Source organism: Anolis carolinensis, chromosome 2, assembly GCF_035594765.1.
Source record: "Anolis carolinensis isolate JA03-04 chromosome 2, rAnoCar3.1.pri, whole genome shotgun sequence".
NCBI lineage: Eukaryota > Metazoa > Chordata > Lepidosauria > Squamata > Dactyloidae > Anolis > Anolis carolinensis.
The window spans coordinates 262,497,437-262,517,241 of NC_085842.1; the positions used below are offsets into that span (position 1 = coordinate 262,497,437).

Here is a 19,805-nt window from a genome sequence, read left to right on the forward strand (position 1 = left end):
TTTCTCTGAGTCTAGTAAAAAAACAAAAGTTCAGTCCTTCCCTGGACAACATAAAGGAAGCACCACGCTCTTCACTCTCTGCACCATGGCACCACTTTTGGCCCCTTTGAATACCTGGTCAGGGAAATGGAAGAAGTGGCCAGGGATGGCTGAGTCACCTGATGTTTTCCCCTCTGCATGGAATGACACTCAGTTTATCCATGGATCATATCAAAAACTGTAATTTCAAGTAATGTCAACACAAGAAGAATGGCTGATGAAAATTTGTGAACTAGCTGAGATGGTTAAACTGATGATGCTAATCAGGGGAAGTCGCTGACTAAATCTTTAAAAGGCTGAAACCTAATTATTATTTTTCTACAGCAAAGATCAGGACAAATTTCAACTATTGGTTTTATTGTTTTTGTTTTCTTTATTTTTTCTTTATTTCTGAATAAAAATTAATTATAAAAATATTCATAATCTTAGCTCCAAAATTTGCCCTCAACTTATACATGAGCTAAAGGTCACGTAAAATTAGGATGCTAGATAATTAAGATAGGCATATCTGAAGAGGACATGTTCATTAAATAAAAATCCACAAACAAACTAATATGGATCCTAGGTTTGTCATCTGCCACAATACCAGTATAAATTTTGGAAGCTATAAGGAACTAACCAACTTGGGAGATTTGCACTGAAGCATATCATGCATGTAGGCATACTACTAAGCAAATGTGGGAATAGTTTCAAGGGATTGCTCTCAGTGAGCACCATTTTTGTGGCCAAAGATATCTGACGCTCTTTTCTATGTTGTTGATACATTTTATTTGTTTCTAAGTTAATTTATTTCCTTTGTCCTGTCGTTGCCTTATTTTAGAAAGGAAAACCACCACCACCTCCTCACCCAAAACCCACCTGAAATGAGCATGGCTAGTTACATGCTGCTCTGTAACTATAGGAGCAAATCAATAGCAGCTGAATGCCATCTGCTTCGGGCAGCAGAACAGCACCAAAAGTGTGAGCAATGCATCTTCCCTTATTGAAAGGTTATTTTATGCAAGTAAACAATTCATCGTCTTCTTGCACGCTTGATGCTCATTTACCACTTCTGATCAATAAAATATGCAAAACAACAAAAAAATTGAATCCTAAGAGTAGTTCTGATGCCAGGGTGATGGCTAATCAATATTCAGGTCTCCACTCTTAAGAAGCCAGTGGTGGAGCCCTTCCTTTATACAAATCCATGAATTTAAGAATGCTTGTTTCTAAAACCAAATTGCTTTGAGAATCACAGCTTTTATTTATGCTAAACATATAAACAAGAATTATGCTTCTCTGTGTATGTCTGATCTCGGTTGGCTTCCAGGGCATTATTCGTTCAGGTAGATTCAGTTTTTCTCATAAAAGCAAACTGTGATGGGGTTTTGATTTTCAATGTATTCCTTTAAACAGAACACAAGCTCTCTTTTCACATTAAGCCTTCTGACAACTGATTCTCAATTACAATAAATCTTGCCCAGTAATGAAAACAACACTGCTCACCTAAAGTAATGTTAAAAGTCAGAATGTTATTATTTTAAAACTTTGTCTTCAATTATTTTTTTATCAAGCTTCCCATTTCCAAAACTTCTCTTTTTACCATATCCAGCTGACAGCAGGACCTCACTCTAAATTCATTTAAGCATCACATCTCAAATCCAAGTATGTTTGCTTGAAAAGTAGTGTGCAATGCCATGTAATAATCACAATGATGTGAGTTTAGGAGAAGATCCAGCAATAAGAAAGGCCGCTTAGAAAACAAAAATGTTCCACAAACCATTCTAAAATAAATATTATGTAAAGATAATTATTAGATATGATTCTAGATTTCCAGTCCTACTTTTGTTGGACGTGTAACAAATATTTAAATATTTACAAGGAAATACAGGAAAATGTATTCAGTTTGTAGGACAATAAGTCTAACATCTACTTACATTTTTACTAGGAATTTAAATATAGCTAGTTAAAAGATTTAACATGGGTTTGTCAGAAAGGGGCTTTTTATAGTGGAAACACTTCTCAGCACTTGTGTTTTTACTCATATTGTATAAATATTTTGTCCTAGCCTACTTATACAAAGCTTTCCAAGGGGAAAGAAATAAGGTTAAGAATTCCTATTAATAACAGAAAAGGCTGATGATGCTTTAATATAAAAGGTATTGAAATGAAGGAGAGTTGGGAAGTTCCTTTTGAAACTACATCACATGGTTACAGAAATGTATATAACTAGGAGGTTACATTGTTTTAGAATCTAGGCATACAGAGTCAAATATATGGATGTGGGATTTTTCTTTCAGATTTGACAGACTGTTAATTTCCCAACATGCTAGCAGTGAGGCTTTCAGCTGTATAAATCTCATCCAGTCAAACCCATATATGGATTTTGTACATCATCAACCACCACTGTGAACACCTTTTTTGTGAAATCTAAACTGATCAAATTACAGCCAATGTTAATTTACCTACAGAAGGAACAAGCTGTGTGCCAATAACCTTTAACTGCAGACAGTCTCTGTTTCTGGTGCAAACTGCAGCTTGAGCTCCATAAACCATACGAATTTGATCTAATAAATAATATAGAACATGGTCATGGGAAGTGCAGTTGTTTTGAGTCAATGACCCAACTAGCAGCTAGAGTATAATTTAGAGGCAGAAATTTCCAGTGCATGCACCGTTAGCCACAGTGAACCTGTTACTACTCTAAAGGGAATTGTTTGCCTCTTATTAGATTTTCTACAGCACAGCCATAAGTGATAAATGTACTGCTGTACTCACTGTCAAGTTAATCAATGCTGCCAAAGTTTTGTTGACCTAACAGTAATCCATAAAGTGAGCGGCATTTTCTCTATCCATATGACATCTCAGTCCGCAGTGGGATAGGAATCCTACAGCAGCTTTGTAAAAAGAAAATGAGACTGAAATAAAGAAAAATAAAAAAGCGGGGGAAGAAAGAGGACACTTTCACAACTCCACTTTTAAAGGAGTGGCTCTTTTTCCTGCCCAAAAGAAAAGAAACATGCACAAAAAATATTCTGTTTGGGGGGTTAAAACGTTAGCAAATTGATAACTTCACAGATGACAGAACCTTGACTACAATGGTTTTTGTTTGTTTGCAAAAGCTGCAGGAATCTGGAGCAGAATAGCTGTATGTGAAGTATTGGCTTCTATAGTTCAGTGCACCAGTTCAAACACTGTGAAGAGGGAACAACTATAAGAAAACTTGACTTCTGTTGTTACAGATTGGAGTACTTCATTTCAAAGGAAAGGAATAACCACTTAAATGACCAAAAAAGAACAAAAACAACCTCCCTCCTCCTCCCCAGGAAACATCTAACAAAAGAAAAGCCTTCTCTATAAAGAACTGCTGCTCTGCTTTCACCAGCAATTATAGGCATATGAAATATGAACTGCAATTGATTTTTCTTCTAGGGGTCACTTGGCTCCATGTTTTATGCGTTCTAGGCATTTATTTGGGCGGCAAACTGACACGTTTTTATAGAATGAACTGAGGAGTGTAATCCTTGCTCAATCAAAAGTACTTCGCTGCAGCTCCTTTTCTCTCTCTTGTCCCTCCCAAACTCAAGTGTGAAGGATTTCTTAACAACCGCACAGAAAATGAAACTGCTAATTTAAAAGGACAGCCTAAGGTATTGCCATTTAACACTGGCTCTTTCTGTGCCAATGACAAAAAGGGTATAGCTCCACAAAGATCTGCAGAAAGTGAATTCAGGCAACTTTCCATTCTTCATTATAAATCTGTGACTTATTGCTCTTGAAAAGAATACTGTTTCACCAGACTGGATATTTACTTATTTCTAAGTACAATTCTATTTAAGAATTAAATTTAAACTCATTTCTCTGTATATTAAATATTACTTTGTCTCAACTTAATTCAGTCAGATCAAGCTCTCCTCACAATACCCTGGAGATACAATTATAAGACATTATGTAGTGCTTATTTAATTATTACAGTTTATTGTGGCTTAACAGCAGGCAGCAAATACGAGAATTGCCCTGCCATCTTTCCTTATGCCTTCTACATGGTGGGACATTCACATTCTCTGTCGTTGAACACACCTTCCCTGGCTGCTCTTGCATAGAACATAATGCAGGCAGTGAGGTTGAAGGAAAAAGAAGGAAGAGTGTTACTTTCATCCCTCACTGTGACAAATTGGCACAATGGCAAATCACATGAATGTCTTTTAAAAGACTGTTTCAATAGGATTGATGGTGGGTTTTCTTTTAAATTCTTGCACTTCATATTGATATACTTGTTTTGTTATAATTTATATTGTAAGCCTCCTTGAGCATCATTTGGAAGAAATGCAGGGAACAAATCAAATAAACCAAATAAATAAAAATACATAGGAAAAAGAAACTGACTACTGTCACCAATTGAACTCTTGGACCAGTTCTTAAACACACTTCTGGAATGAGCTTCATGTATTGTAAGTAGACTGGAACATACTTAGTCCTAATCTTTTTTTATACTGGTTTTAAACCACTTCATTGGATGTGTTGCAATAGCAAATTCCCAGATTAGCTTATACACCTTATTTATTTTTTTGGTTATTTAATATTTAATGTTTATTTTACTTAAGTGATATTTGTCTTTACTGTTCTAATGTAGCACAAATCTAGTTTTACTGGAGGCGGCCAAATGCCATCTCTGGTAAAACCAAATTAATTCGAGACAAAGCAGGAAAACCCTGCTTTGTTCTGAATTAATATGATACTCTATTAGACCTGAGCCTTCCTGAAAGACCCAGGTCTTATGGAGTATTAGTCCTGTGGAGACTGACCCCTCAAGTAGTCCTGGGACTACCGAGGGGTTAGTCCACACAGCCCAATTCATTTCTTTGGGCCAGAGAAGCAAAGAGTGAATCCACCCCCTCCCCAAATACCCCCCTAAAACCTTTAACATTTAAAAAAAACTTCTGGGCCATCATTAGGTCTCTGCATGCTTCCTGGAATGTACCAATGTAGCGCTAGGAGCCAGGGGGCCAAATCGCTTCTGCCCCTTCCCGCTTCCTGGTGCAACATTGGTACATTCCAGAACGCATGCCAAAAGGTTTTAGCGGGGGATTTGGGTTGTTACTGCGCTACAATGGAAACAACAGATGGGAAAGGCCACTCTTTTGGACACCCATGCAGACAGCAACAAGGGAGAAAAAGGGTTATTTTAACCCATTTTCTCCTGTGATAAGTTGCTATCTGGAAGTGGTCTTAGTGTTCTTTCTAAATGTTTTGAACAATACCAAGACTTTCTCCTTATATTATCAAAAGAAAGGGACAATGGTTGTAATTTTCAAGCTTCTTCTCTTGGAGTGTTTCACCAAAGGCCACTACAAAGAGGTTTCCCCAAAGTCACACAGATTGTAGACGAGTATTGAGGAAACTTGAACCTAGTTCTCCTGAGCATTTTGCTGACGAGGGTAATGAGATGGCAAGGGCTAAAATGTTTCTAATCCAAGAAATAATTTATTTTCTGTCAAATTTGTAGTCATTGACGGCATTGGCTTTGTCTGACTTTTATACTAAGACTTGAATTAATTGCTCTCAATTAATCTGTTCCAGTCTTTGATAGCTTATTTATCAGACAGAGAAAGATAGATTTAATGGTGCTTGCTTGAAACAGATTCTTTAATTGGAAACACCAGAGTGTTTAGCTCACTTTGTGTTCTAGCAATTAAGGACAATTTGGAGAAGTGTTCCCTCCCCCTTCACTATTGTCTCCTTGATTAGATTTCCAGAGAAACAGACAAAACAAATGACAATACTACCTACCAATATTGGTTCAAATAAAAGCCCAACAGCCAAATTACTTACTATGAGAAATGAGAGCCATTCCCATCAATTTCAGCATTGTCGTACATTTATTTCATTGTATCTTTGCCTCCTATGCAAAGCAAATGGCTACATTTCTTTGCAAATACATGTTCACCATGCTCTCTTTTCCACAATTATGCGTCCTTCCAAATAAGCCAAATCAACAGGAGAAATTATTTTTCTTGATTAAGGGCCCGAATTTCTCTTGGGACAAAACAAAACGAACAATTAATCTTTCCTTATTTGTTCTCAGAAGGACCCACATTCTTTATGTGTACAATAGCCAGGTACCTGTGGCAGCCAGTCGGCACCAATTAGGCTTGAGCTGAAAATGAATGGACTCGAGTCACAGAGCCTAATCTGCTGAGAGTTTCTACGAGAGGGCAAGGTTACGCTGGGAAAATTCCCCTGCTGTGGAAACACTGTTAAAAATTACCTCTTGACTTCAGCATAATTAACCAGGCTTGGGAATTTATATGAACTAAGTAATTGGAAAGAATTAGCAGGAGATATATACATTAATCTTCACCACTTACAAAGTGTTTAATGAAATTAAAGCACGGGGTCTACTTCATGCTTGTTTGAGTATGTGCAAACTTTTAAAATTTCACCTGTAGATCAAGAACAGTGTCTAAAGAAAGGAAGATGGGTCATGTGTAAGAGAGAGGGGGGGGGGGGGGGGGGAGGGAGGGAGAGGGAGGTAGGGAAAGAGAGAGAGGGAGAGAGAAAGAGAAACACACTCAGTTCCATTGTTGCTCATGCTCACGGGTCTTCACAGAGACCTCTGTCAACAACTGGGCCAAGGCACAATCTCTGTGTTGTAAGCATATGTTCAGCAACGAATACTGCCCTGAATTCAAGACAGATCCCCCATTTAGCAAGTCTTTCAAGGGTGAAAATAAACATTTTCTTACATACTTTTGAAAGCTTGAAGTTATATTATTCTAATGGAAATAAACCTATGGAATATAGTAAACTTAATTTCTACCATTTATAAACCTACAGGTTTAGGTGTAGGCTGGCATTCTACCGATAACATCATAGGGCTCATTATTTTATTTATAGCCCAACCTTTAGCCAGAAAAGTTCTCAAACTGACTTACAAGAAAGACAGTATATGACTGTCCATGCCCTCAGGCTTACATTCTGAAAGGACAGAGAGAACAATTGATGTGGAGAGAGGAAGAAAAAAATTAAGTTCAGCGCTTATAACTTTTAAAATAAAATTCAATGCTCAAATTCAGCTGGAAATAAATGATTGAGGCAAGTTGCTGAAAAAGCCTCTCTACTAGACATTTGATAGTTGGACTTTTTTGTGTTTTCCCTTAATATGTATAGATAAAGATGTGCATCTGGCCCATCCTTTCATCCACTGTTGCTCAACTAAACTATGAATTGCAGGAAGAGAGATCTTTAGCAGTCATAGCTGATAGCTGTAGAGGTAGTCTCTCTCAATACCACCTAACTCTGGACAATGTGGGAACGTGCCTGCTTGCTAGATTGTCTTCTCTCTACTCAGAGTAAATGAGTGTTAGCATCTGCTGGGCACAAGTAAAATGGGGTGATAAGAACTGGAGCCTTGCTCACAGAAAGGTAATTTCTGGGGTCAGCCATCCAAAGAAAAATTGCTTCCAAAGGCTGCAAGTTGTTGCCATTACATGCAAGTTAACTGATCCTACTGCTCTGCAGTCCATCTCTAGAAGTTGACACAAACTACATCTAGGTAGGAAAAAAGAAATGCACAAATATAGGATGAATGAAACTGAGCTTGAAAGCAGTACATTTTAATAAGATCTGGGGTCTTAGTAGACCATGAGCTAAACATGAGTCAACAGTCTGTTGTGGAGACTAAAAAAGCCAATGAGCAATTGGTCTGCACCAAAAAAGTGTCCAGATCAAGGGAAGAAGTACTTGCTTTGAATACCACACTGGGAATAATTTGTCCTGTTCTGGACACCACAGTTCAAGAAGAATATCAACAAGCTGATTTGTTTCTAGAGACTGGCAACCAAGATTATCAAAAATCTGTAAACCAAACCCAATGAGGAACACCTTAGAAAAATGTGTATATTTAGCTTGGAGAAAAAAATACTGACAGGTACTGTGATAGACATCTTTAAGTAACCTTCATGTAGATTTTTTCTTTTTCTGCTGCTGCAAAGATTAGAACATGAATTAATGGATTCAAATGGCAAGAAAAGAGATTCCACCCAAACATCAAGAAGAACCTTATAACTATAAAAGCTGCTTGACAGTGGAATAGATTGCCTCAGAAGGCAGGACATTCTTCACTTTTGGTGGGTGAGTGGGCATCTTTCCAGAGTGCTTTTCATTTTGAATCAGAAAATACTCTTTCTTTTTGAAGACTGGGGTCTTCAAATCTATCCATGACATGGCTGTTATTCACTGGTACAGAAAATGTGCACCTGATAATGCTGTAGCTCTAAGTGATTATTAGCGGACATTGATCTAGATTCACATCAATCTAGTTTTTGGCAACAAACTGATAGAGATCACTACATCAACTCTTCTGATGTTCCTGGGAGCCTTTAAAGTTACAGACCAAAGCACTGTGATTACATTTTAACTGTCATGTCTGCATCATATGGAATTTTGAAATTTATGGTTCAGTAATGGATTCTTATAAGAGCTCTAATGCCTGACCAAACTTCAAACCCTAGGACATGCAGCCCTGAAAAGGACATGCCTGGAATTAATGGTTAAATCTGTGTATCTCTTGTTCCATTGTCCTTTGTACTCATTCTCTCCCTTTATTGTTTTATCTGGCGGGGGAAATGGAGAAAACTTATAGAAAAGTGGACACAGGGAGAGATATAACAAGGGATCATCTCATCTCTACCTAGATAAATTCTTGACTCCCAATATTTTAAAAATTAGGCTCAAGATTACCAAATGTCTTCAGTCATGCAGAATAATTATTGCTATGATTGCTATGCTGTTATGCGCTCAAGGGTTTTGCTATTCCCCTACCTTTGAAAAGACACACTTAAATGTTACCAGACACTTTAAAAGAAAACTAAATGCATGTGCAAACTTTATCGATGCATTCTGTATCAAACACACAAAAGAAATGTGTATGCTCTCTACAGAATCCGAAAACAGCTGGTAGCAACAATGATGGATTTAAGTTATTAACAGATCAAAAAAAGATGGATGGTGTTCTGCTTTTCTTAATCTACATCATCATCTAGATCTATTTAAAGATATGTGCTACACTAACAAACTTAGTTAAGGTTTCGATAAAATCAGTAGAATAATCTACCCCGTTACATTGAGTCTGCATTGATCAATAAAATCACTTGTACTAGGAAAGTACTGTTAAACACTGACAATCCTTGGCCATTAATATTATTTAACACACTGTTTGCAATCTTTAATGAGGATAAAGAACATTTTTGTCTCTTTACACTTATCATACTGCCCTTTACAGAGATCCTTATAAAAACAGCACAACAGTGATTATTCAAAACTAATCGGGGTTTCAGAAGGAAAAGGACACTGAATAATTTCTGGTAGGTTTTCTCTGTGATTAATAGATGTTTTCAGCAGAATCCCCTTTTAAAGGATAGAATTGAAGTTAAATGAATTTGCATTTATGCTATCAAGGATGACTTTCTATTCACTTACACCAAGCAACAAGCCTTGCTCCACAATCCATACGTTTATCTATTAAGGTAATGAATTCTCTTGTTCAGATATTTTAAGCATGACTTGTTAAAACAGCATATCCCACCAGGAACACAACCAGAAAAGCAAGCAGAAAATATCAACAACATTACATGATTTTAATTTTTAACAGATATTCCTAGTAATCAAGGACAGTAACTTAATATTTTCTGAGAATGTTCAAAATTATTCATTATAATATAATTTGTTTGGAATACTTTTTGTTCAGATATAGGATTTACGTATCAAAAAACATACATTATAAAGTATACAAAACATGAAGGGTAAGTTATGAGTCACTGGGAAAAAGAAAAACAATAAATTACTACTAACTTACAAATGTTAGAATTTGAGTTGCTCCTTTCCCTAAAGTACATTAGATGGAACACAATACAAACAAATTAGTTCCTTATTGTCCTTTAGTAGCAGATCTTCTCATTTCAGCCTTTTAGTAATAAAGGTTTTTAAGGAAAGGACTTTTAAGAGGGCATTGAACTATTCCAAACTGTTTTTTATCTCTTTTAAGGACAGTGGAACCTCTCTTAATAGCATCCCAACTTAAGTGTGTTTTGAGTTAAGAGTGTCACTTGGCCTGCCTTTGCTTTGGCATAAGAGCAGCATTTTGAGTTAAGAGCTAGCACCAGAGCGAGTGCTAGTACAAGAGTACAGGGCTTTAGGGCTTTAATGGAGCAGCCTCTGTGCCTTGTATTCTTATCTGCTTTGGCAGATTGCTGTCTGTTTAGCTCTTGTCCACTTTGAGGAATATTGGGTTATTTGATTTTGTGTGGTTTTTACTCCTGGTATGTTTGGCTTCATGAAGAGAGAGAGAGGGAGAGAGAGCAAAAGAGGGAGGGAGGCTGGAATAAGTGCCGTAAGAGGAAAATGGTGCTTCTGCCTCTTCACTTTGTGTTTCCTTGCCACAACTTTGTGCTTCAACCATTGTAAGGTTGATATTTCGTTTTTATTGTTCCAAGTGAAATGAACATTTTACATTATTTGTTATTTATAAAGTGTATTGTCTTATTTCAAAACACTAACAAATTTGGAGGGGGGAGGGTTTGGGGGGCCAGAACGGATTAATAGAATTTCAATGGGAAAATTCACTTTGAGAGAAGAGCAATTTGAGTTAAGAGCTCGGTCTGGAGTGGATTAAACTCTTAAGTCTAGGTATCACTGTAACGCTTTATATTGTTTTAATGTTATTGAAACATTAAACATTGTGTCGTATTTTGTACTGATGTATTTGAGATACAGGTAGAGTCTCGCTTATCCAACCTTCGCTTATCCAATGTTCTGTACTATCCAATACAGTTTGCCTTTTAGTAGTCAATGTTTTTGTAGTCATTATTTTCAATACATTGCAAAGCTTTGGTGCTAAATTTGTAAATACAGTAATTACTACATAACGTTACCGTGCATTGAACTGCTTTTTCTGTCAATTTGTTGTAAAACATGATGTTTTGGAGTTTAATTTATTTAATTTGTTCGGCAGTGGAACTCTCTCCCCCGGACTGTGGTGGAGGCTCCTTCTTTGGAGACTTTTAAGCAGAGGCTGGATGGCCATATGTCGGAGGTGCTTTGAATGCAATTTCCTGCTTCTTGGCAGGGAGTTGGACTGGATGGCCCATGGGGTCTCTTCCAACTCTATGATTCTATGATCATAACGTAATTTGATGTTTAATATGCTTTTCTTTAATCCCTCCTTATTATCTAACATTTTCGCTTACCCAACATTCTTCCGGGTTGTTTATGTCGGATAAGTGAGACTCTACTGTATAGGCAGGATATGCTAATTATCTTCCGGCCCCCATATTAAGAAGAACACATTCAAATAATCTTTTGAGAATCACTCTTTTCTAAGTAAATTCCTATATGCCCTTATTTTATTATTGCAAACAGCAGCAAACAGCAGTCCAACAAGGAATATTATAATGATTGCAAACAGCAGTCCAACAGTGGGCATCACATTTTCTTTCACAGGATTGCTATACAACTTCCCTTTCCACTGGCAGCAACACCATGAGTTTCACTTAATAGCATGAAGAGTGAAGGAGGTTCCACTTCTTAGTGCCACTTGCCAAACTGTTCTGAAGTGAACCTTACCAACCTCTCTGGAACAGATTTAGTGGGGAATGTGTAGCTGCAAGAGACATAAACAATGAAAATTCCTTCATTGCCTAAAACCACTACCGCAAAATGCTCTACTAGATAAGAATCCTTCCCTAATAGCAAAATGATCCCTTCTGATTATAAGAAGAAAGTCCTGTGTGGGGAGTTATAAGAAAACATATTAAAAATGAACATCCCAGGAAAGGATCTGGAAGACAAGGAGAGTTTGACAAGCACATATAAAAGACAATTCGTTCATTCTCTGGAAGTGCCTTGGCAGAAGATACAAAAAGAGAGAGATGTATATGACCAACTGGATATCACAGTCTGAAAAGCTCTAACATGAAATCACAACAGAATACCATCTGACATCTTCCAACCAACAGAACCACCCCCCCTTCTCCTGCTGTTAAAACTGCCCACTTGTGAGAGTGCTTTACAGGAAACGAGAAAGACAGTGGGGTTTCATTACAGATACTCATGTGTAACATGAAGTTAGACCCATTGTCAAAAGGTTAAATTCAGTTGTCAGGTTGTTGTGCACAAGAGATCACACTGAAATTGTATCTCAAGACAGACAGCTAGTTTCAGTTACACATTTGAATCAGAATGTCATGCTATTTTGAGGAAACAGAAGATACTGACCATCAAATTGCAAGCTTCCTCGCGTCTCAATTTCAGAACATGGGCTAGATTTATAGAACCTCATGGTACTTAAAATAATTATTTGAACTCATTATCAATGTTTATGTAATTTTAAATGAAACTTGGCTCCTTCTTACATTTCCCCCATTGGATGATACTAACAATATTAAGAGACTGTGTTATTAAGAGATATTGAAACCAGGAACACTGTTTTTTAGGATTACTAGATTTTCTGCAGAGCAAAATGGGGCAGACTTCCAAAGACATCTCAAGACTGGAAGGGAGACATGAGGCAGACCTCCTGAGAGACTCCCATCACACCCACAAGATATTAGATCTTGCTGAAACCCCCCAAACTCATGAAAAACTGATGATGCCTGCCAGTAATTGTGAGATAGACATGTTGTGCATTGGAAAGGAGCAACATTGAACCAGCAACAAGCCACACAAATTGTCCCCCACTTCATGATCTGTTATGTGCCAAATATTCAAGGGAGTGTGGCTAGTGTCACCTTTTAATTCTTCAAGAGATATTGGAATTTGGGGCATTCTATATCAACCCCCCCCCACCACCACACACACACACATTACAGGACTGGACTCTAAGCATCCAAACATGGGACACTCAGGATAAAATAGGACACATGGGAACCTTACTAATATTAGATTTTTATTGTTTGATCTATTCATTACAGATTTGGATGCAGTCATGACTATTCAGATGCAATATTCTGTAATTACATATCAGTATACCAATACTATATGAGCAATTACTTGTTATCTCAGTTCCAGTGATATTTATTTATTTATTTATTTATTTATTTGCAGTATTTATATTCTGCCCTTCTCACCCTGAAGGGGACTCAGGGCAGATCACATTACACATATAAGGCAAACATTCAATGCCTTTTACATAGAACAAAGACAAGACAAACATAGGCTCTGAGCTGGCCTCGAACTCATGACCTCTTGGTCAGAGTAATTTATTACAGCTGGCTGCAGCTGGCTGGCTGCTCACCAGCCTGCGCCACAGCCCGGGCATAGATAAGGTCATAGTAAAGTCAAATAAAATAACTTCTAAGAGTAATTAACTTGTAAAAATTATGACAAACAAGGACTAGAATAAATTCATGACAGTTTTCAGTGCTCAAAAAAAACTGTTGTCATGAACACTGTGAGACTTCAAGCTTGATTAAAACAGTGACATGATAGCCAGATTCTACAGTGTCAAAAGTGATACTTTACTAAAAAGGTAGTTATATTGGCAAAAAGAAAGTGAAACAAATAGGATATTTTTTTCAAAATTGTATGGACATGTGATCACAATAACAGTTTTTCAAAGGTACTCCATAGGAGATGATGTTCTATCACAGGTTACTAACACAGTTCTTGGAAAGCAAAGTCATTCCTATGCATTCTTAAATGGAGCCTACCTGTAAATAAACTTCCAAGCCTTGACGACGTTGTTCCAGGACTTTGGGCACCCAGTTTCTCACATGCTTTGAAGGAATTTCTGGGGTTCTTATGAATTTCTTCAGCTAAAAATAAAAGCAGAAAAATAAACATCTTCCTAATAAAGTTATAAGACTTTGTAGAAATAAAAAAAATCAAACAGAAGTTGTGAAAATAGGATGAGTGTATGTACAGTAGAGTTTCACTTATCCAACACTCGCTTATCCAACGTTCTGGATTATCCAACGCATTTTTGTAGTCAATGTTTTCAATATATCATGATATTTTGGTGCTAAATTCATAAATACAGTAATTACTACATAGCATTACTGCGTATTGAACTACTTTTTCTGCCAAATTTGTTGTCTAACATGATGTTTTGGTGCTTCATTTGTAAAATCATAACCTAATTTGATGTTTAATAGGATTTTCCTTAATGCCTCCTTATTATCCAACATATTCACTTATCCAACATTCTGCTGGCCCGTTTATGTTGGATAAGTGAGACTCTACTGTATATATATGTTTGCGTGCCTGCACATGAAAAGAGAGAGAGAAAAAGAGAAACGATGAGGAATAAATACAAGACAACACAGTAAACTGCAACTTTTTATCAAAACTCTTTTTCATCTTTTGGCCCTATTCAATTACAGATTTCACAGTCCTGTCGCCACTGCCACTTACTGATCGCCATGGGATTTTTGTTGGTTTTGGTTTGTCTTGGAAGACGCCTGTGCATCAATTTGTTTTATATGTCAAGATCGGTGCACAGCTAACAACAATCAGTCTTCACAGAAACAGGTTTTGATCCAGTGGCATTGTTAACACAATGTCAGATAAATATTGATATGTGGACGGGCCAATCTACAGTTTTAATAACATCCAAAGGGTTTAGTTTAACACAGATTTGAGCTTATACTCCTGTGTATTATGTTTCAAAATAGGCCTCAAACATTGGACTATATGCTTCAAATGCAATCAGCTGTAGTCTCTTTGCAGAATGAAGCACTTAGAAACCAACCAATAAGCTGTGCACCAATGCGAAACAAAGGTTCATAACTGGGCCCAATGGCAAAATGTGTTTCAGTAGTCCAAATGGGATGTAATGAAGGCATGTGTAACTGTATCCAAATCTGATGCAGTTGAAGCACAAGTTTTTGGCTGCCCAAATGCATTCTTGGCAGTGTTGAAACCTGGGCATTTAGAGTCAGAGAAGTGTCTATGGCCTGAGATTTCAGGGGAATGTAATCTCATCCACTACAGGCAAAGTCTTATTCCTTGAACTGTCTTGTCTGAATTACTGCATATATCATGTACAAGTTGACCCCATGTAAAAGTTGAGAGCAGATTTGGGAGGCAAAATGACAGCTTTTGATATGGCCTGTGGATAAGTCCATAGTCAATCCGTGGAGAGAAAAACACACCATTGCTGCTTCAGGGAGCCAGACATCTCTGCCTGGTGTCACCATTTTCCTGCCCAAGTATTTAAAATGGTTAGAAATGGCGCCATGATTGAGAGAGTAGATGCGGTCAGTGTTTCTTTTAGGTTCTCTCGGGATGGACCAAGCTCTTGCCTTTTGCCACTGTTCAGATATGGGGGTGGTTCTTTTTTATAACAATTATAACGTACAGTACTCACATTGACCTGTAAATATTATGTGTTTTTACAGATGTTTTTAGCATGATGTGGCCCAATCTTAGCATTTTATGATGGAAAAATAGGAGAAAAATATTGTGGATGAATGGAAAGATCTCAGAACCATGGAAATAGACTTGGAAAGCCTGCCGTTACAAACACAGTATGTGCCTTTCAGTAAATTGTCCTTTTTATCCTCTCAGGTCTCTCATTTCTAATAATAACAAGAACAACCACCTACCATTCAAGATTGTTATAAGGCTGAACCAGATAAACATTTGTAAACCACTTTGCATGTAAAACAGGCTCCCTGCACAATGAATTTACAAGCACCCAAATCAAAGAAAGTCTTGCAGTATTCAAGGTAGAGAGAAAGAACAGATAACACCCAGAGTGGCTTTCCTAACATTTGATACAAGGTGACATGGGCATTCTTTAAGCTCTATATCACCTCTAAATAAATGTGAAGTGGTGGGGGAAAGAAATCACAAGGACAGAAACTCAACATTGACTTTGACATGCAAGCCCACAGGGGCTGAGGAATTTACATTTCATTTCTGAGCCTGAGGAGGTATCACCCTATCGAAAGCTGTGTCAACAAAAGTCTCTAGTCACATCCAACAAAGGCAGCTCCATTGTTTGAGAAAGGCAGCTTTAACATGCTGGCAGATACCTTAAGCTATGGTCCAACTTTAGACAAAATAAAATCATTCAAACCTGGATCTATTAAAATCTGATATGAGTAGTTTAATAATGAAAAAAATATACCTTTCCTGCCCCCCTCCAAAAAACCCCCTGATATTTTATCATTGGGTTCAGTATTTCTGAGTTTGGATAGATTGTGGGTACAATCCTTTTTTTCTTACCACTGATAAATAGCTGTATGGGAATTTTAAAAATAAAACTGTGCTGCCGCATTGCAGAGACCCTACAGCAATAAACCACCTTCCAGAATTGTGTTCCTGTGAAGGACAGAGGATCTTCCAGAGCCAATCTATGGCCTTCTGCCTCTGTTAGTTGGGCAGATGCTGCAGCCCTGAATGCCATGCAGCTTGCAATGCCTAGTGTTGTATTCCTGTTCTGCCCCAAAAGGTTCTCTAGATATTGGGTGTTACGGTTTGAAGGTGCTCTGTGCATTTTTTGGAAAGGTAACATGGACTTTTCTCTCCATGCTACCTTCTTAAAGGTCCAGAGAATAACTTTGATTAAGATCCTCCCACTTTTCTCCAGAAAAAAATCTCATGATTGACAGCATTGGCTGATGGTTCCCAATGGTCTGTCCATTCTCTGTCTATGTGCCGGTTGATTGGTCAAGAAGAGAAGAAGGAAAGGGATTGCAGGGAAAGGAGATAACAGAAAGAGTGCTTCCATCCACTTTTGATTCTAAATACACTCCCTGTCGGTCTAAGGATTTACCATTTTTATAATTGGGTCAGTAATGCCCTTATAAAAAAATTCTACATAGTTAGTCAAAGAGGAGCTGCATGAAATATTTTTCCTGCTTCTTGGGAATATCAAACATGAAATGTCTCTCTAATGTAACAAAACAGAAGATTCAGGAACCAAGGAGAGTTATGATATCAGAACAAGTGAAAGCAAGGTAGAAATAGCATAGATTAACAATATATACACAGTGTTTACCTTTTTGTGGAGAGCATGGAATTCACTATACCTCTTTTCAACAAAGTGTTTTCTTCCATTTGTTAGTACCTCTATCTTAAAGACCTGTAAAAAATAATTTCACCATATTACTTTTACCTACTTAAATGTTTTCCCTCAATATATTTATTTCCTCTAATTACAGAAGATACCTCCCATACAGAACATTGAATAGACACCTTGGTATAAAGCTGATTAATGAATTCTCTGTACTCCAGTAACCAAGCGGTTTTACAAATATGTCAACGATTTAAGATTTGTAGGGCTTAAAAGGCTACTTTTATGTTATTATAATTTCTAGAATTTAATATGACAAACAGTATAGTAATAGATGTTTATTTTACAAATAGAAGACAAATTAATAATCTCAGTGTCTTTTGCAACTAAGCACTACAACATATTAATAACCTTACATGTGTACAGTTCAGTGATAGAAGGAGTGCATTTTGTAGAACACATTGAGATATAAATGCAAAGACTATGTTGCAGGTTAATTTCCACCTAACCTACATATTCATCGTTAGTCTCAGCTGGACCTGCTCTACTGTTTACACCATTAAAAATGTGGTGCAGGTTCATTTTCTTTGCATGATGTGTATGACAGCTTTTGCTGCTGCTTGTAGAAGGTTGAAAGGGCAGATAGAGAAGCTCTCTAGATCCACTCATTAGTAGCCACTGCTATGACATTTTCTTGATTTTCAGGTCACTGGGTCAGATCTCAGGGCAGGTGACAAGAAATACCTCAAAATACTCATAAAAACACAATCCGGTAATTCTGTACCAACATCAGTAACTAGAAAACTATACTAACAAAGACCTTCTACTCATTATAATCAAACATTCCTGCTTTTGGGTTAAAATACATTAAGAAGTAACTAGGTCTGATCTAGAAAGAGACAAAAGAAATTAGAAACAGCTAAGACTTAATTTTGGGCCAAAACTAGCATGTGTGCTGCTAATGTTCCTAGTCAAATAATTGCAATTATGATAAGAAGCAGTGAAATAGTTTCTTCAAAGAATCTTGAAGAATGAATACTTGCAGTACTTTTGTTCACTTCCAAAGAAATAGGTTGTGTAAGTTTTCCTGTTTACTATAGAATTCTGCTAGGTCTCTTTTGCTCCTGAATTGTTTCACATCAACATGAATTCATTGAGTGTGGTCCTCCAGGAACTTCAGATGAAGAATCATAAGCAAGTTCATGAGACCTAGCAATACTTTTTCTTTCCCCTGAAATCAGGTGAGGCGGTAAGGTATTGAACAAATCTTTGACTAATGGGTCAAAGTGAAGCTCAATCATGACAAATATGTTCTATTTTGTAAGTAAATTTCCTAACCAAGGAAGCTGGTCAGAAAACGTCTGAATGGAATTACATAGCAGAGTGGGATTACTGTTTAAGTCGGTAAAGTATGTTGGATACAGATCTTATTCTGGATGCCCAGATAGCACTTGTATGCCACCTCTGATTAGAAACAGCATCTAAACTTGGACATATTACCTCTGTCCCAATAACCTTAACATCTGGTTTCTATTATACCTGGAACTGCTTCTGAAGAGTACTCTGAAAATTCAACTTGTATAAAATATAGCAACTAGATTACAGTTAGCATGAGCAAATCTCCAATTTCTGTGTACTATTTTGTTAAGGGATGGCTTTCACCTATTAAGTGCTATACACTTTGAGAATAATATGACTTACTTTTATGTGAATCTGCCCACTTGACAAGACAGCTTTCAAAGGCTAGGCAGCAGGAATCAAAACTTAGGTGGCATTGGCACCCTAATCTGAAATGTTAGTCCAATTTAATAATAATAATAATAATAATAATAATAATAAATATTAATAATTGTATTTCTTAGCTGCCTCTCCCCATGGCTCAATCTTACAAACTAAGTGACAACATTTTAAATTGTTCATGCCTTTTAGATAGAACTGTCTCATTTTTTTTCATTTTTTTAAATGTAGCTACTTCTTGGTAATTTCTTTAAACCATATTAAATGGAAAGGGAGAGTTGGAGCATTCAAAATAAATAAGTGAAGAAAGGAGTTGAGTCCAGGCTCTTGCAACTTCAGCCAATGATGCCAAAAATCATAGTTTGTTCTTTCACCGTTGTGCTGACAGTCAAGCTGAAAAGTGATTGTCTAATGGCAGATGTGGACTGAGAGCTATCTTGGTTTCCATGAATTCTCACAATCTATGTTTTGAATTCAATTACAAATGAAAGTCCAGAATAGTTTTCAGCTGATGTTATACATCAATATTACATGCAGAGACGTAAAGCACATAACCATATTTCAGTAAATGGAGTAGATGTGGTTGCTTATTTCTTCAACAGATGATTTGGTACCAGAGCACAATAATACAGAAGGAATAAGAACAGATTCCCACAACACACACACACACACACACACAAGCAGTTCCACTTGTTTCAGCATTTTTTTTGTTCAAAACTAACAATGTGTATACATGAAATGAAACAACAGGGTCAAGTGAGCTTTGCATAGATAAAGAAAATTATTTTGAACTTTCTAGAGACCACGTGAAAGTTCTTTCAAAATGAATTCAGAGATTTTTTAATGGAGTACATAAGGAAATACATTGTTCCCTAGTCTAAATTTGAAATATATATATAATTTGGTGTGTGTGTGTATATGTATGTATGTGTGTGTGTGTGTGTGTTTGTGTGTGTGTGGAGCCGCCGTTGGAAGAAGATTGAAATTAAAATCTTGACAAGTCAAAGATGCTTTTGGTCAGTCGTAAGGCAGA

At 37.0% G+C, this 19,805-nt stretch overlaps 1 protein-coding gene across 3 annotated transcripts in view; it reads right to left on the minus strand.

Annotated features, from left to right (window-relative positions):
• snx24 (sorting nexin 24) overlaps positions 1-19,805 on the minus strand; it is a 75,590-nt gene that overhangs the window by 14,135 nt on the left and 41,650 nt on the right. For 2 of the 3 annotated variants that reach the window (XM_003222978.4, XM_062972147.1), the window contains exons 2-3: positions 17,021-17,104; positions 13,725-13,829 (exon numbers count right to left, since the gene is read on the minus strand). In XM_003222978.4, coding sequence (XP_003223026.3) covers positions 13,725-13,829; positions 17,021-17,104 — 189 coding nt within the window. The remainder of the gene's footprint in view (positions 1-13,724; positions 13,830-17,020; positions 17,105-19,805) is intronic. The other variant, XM_062972148.1, reaches the window with a different exon arrangement.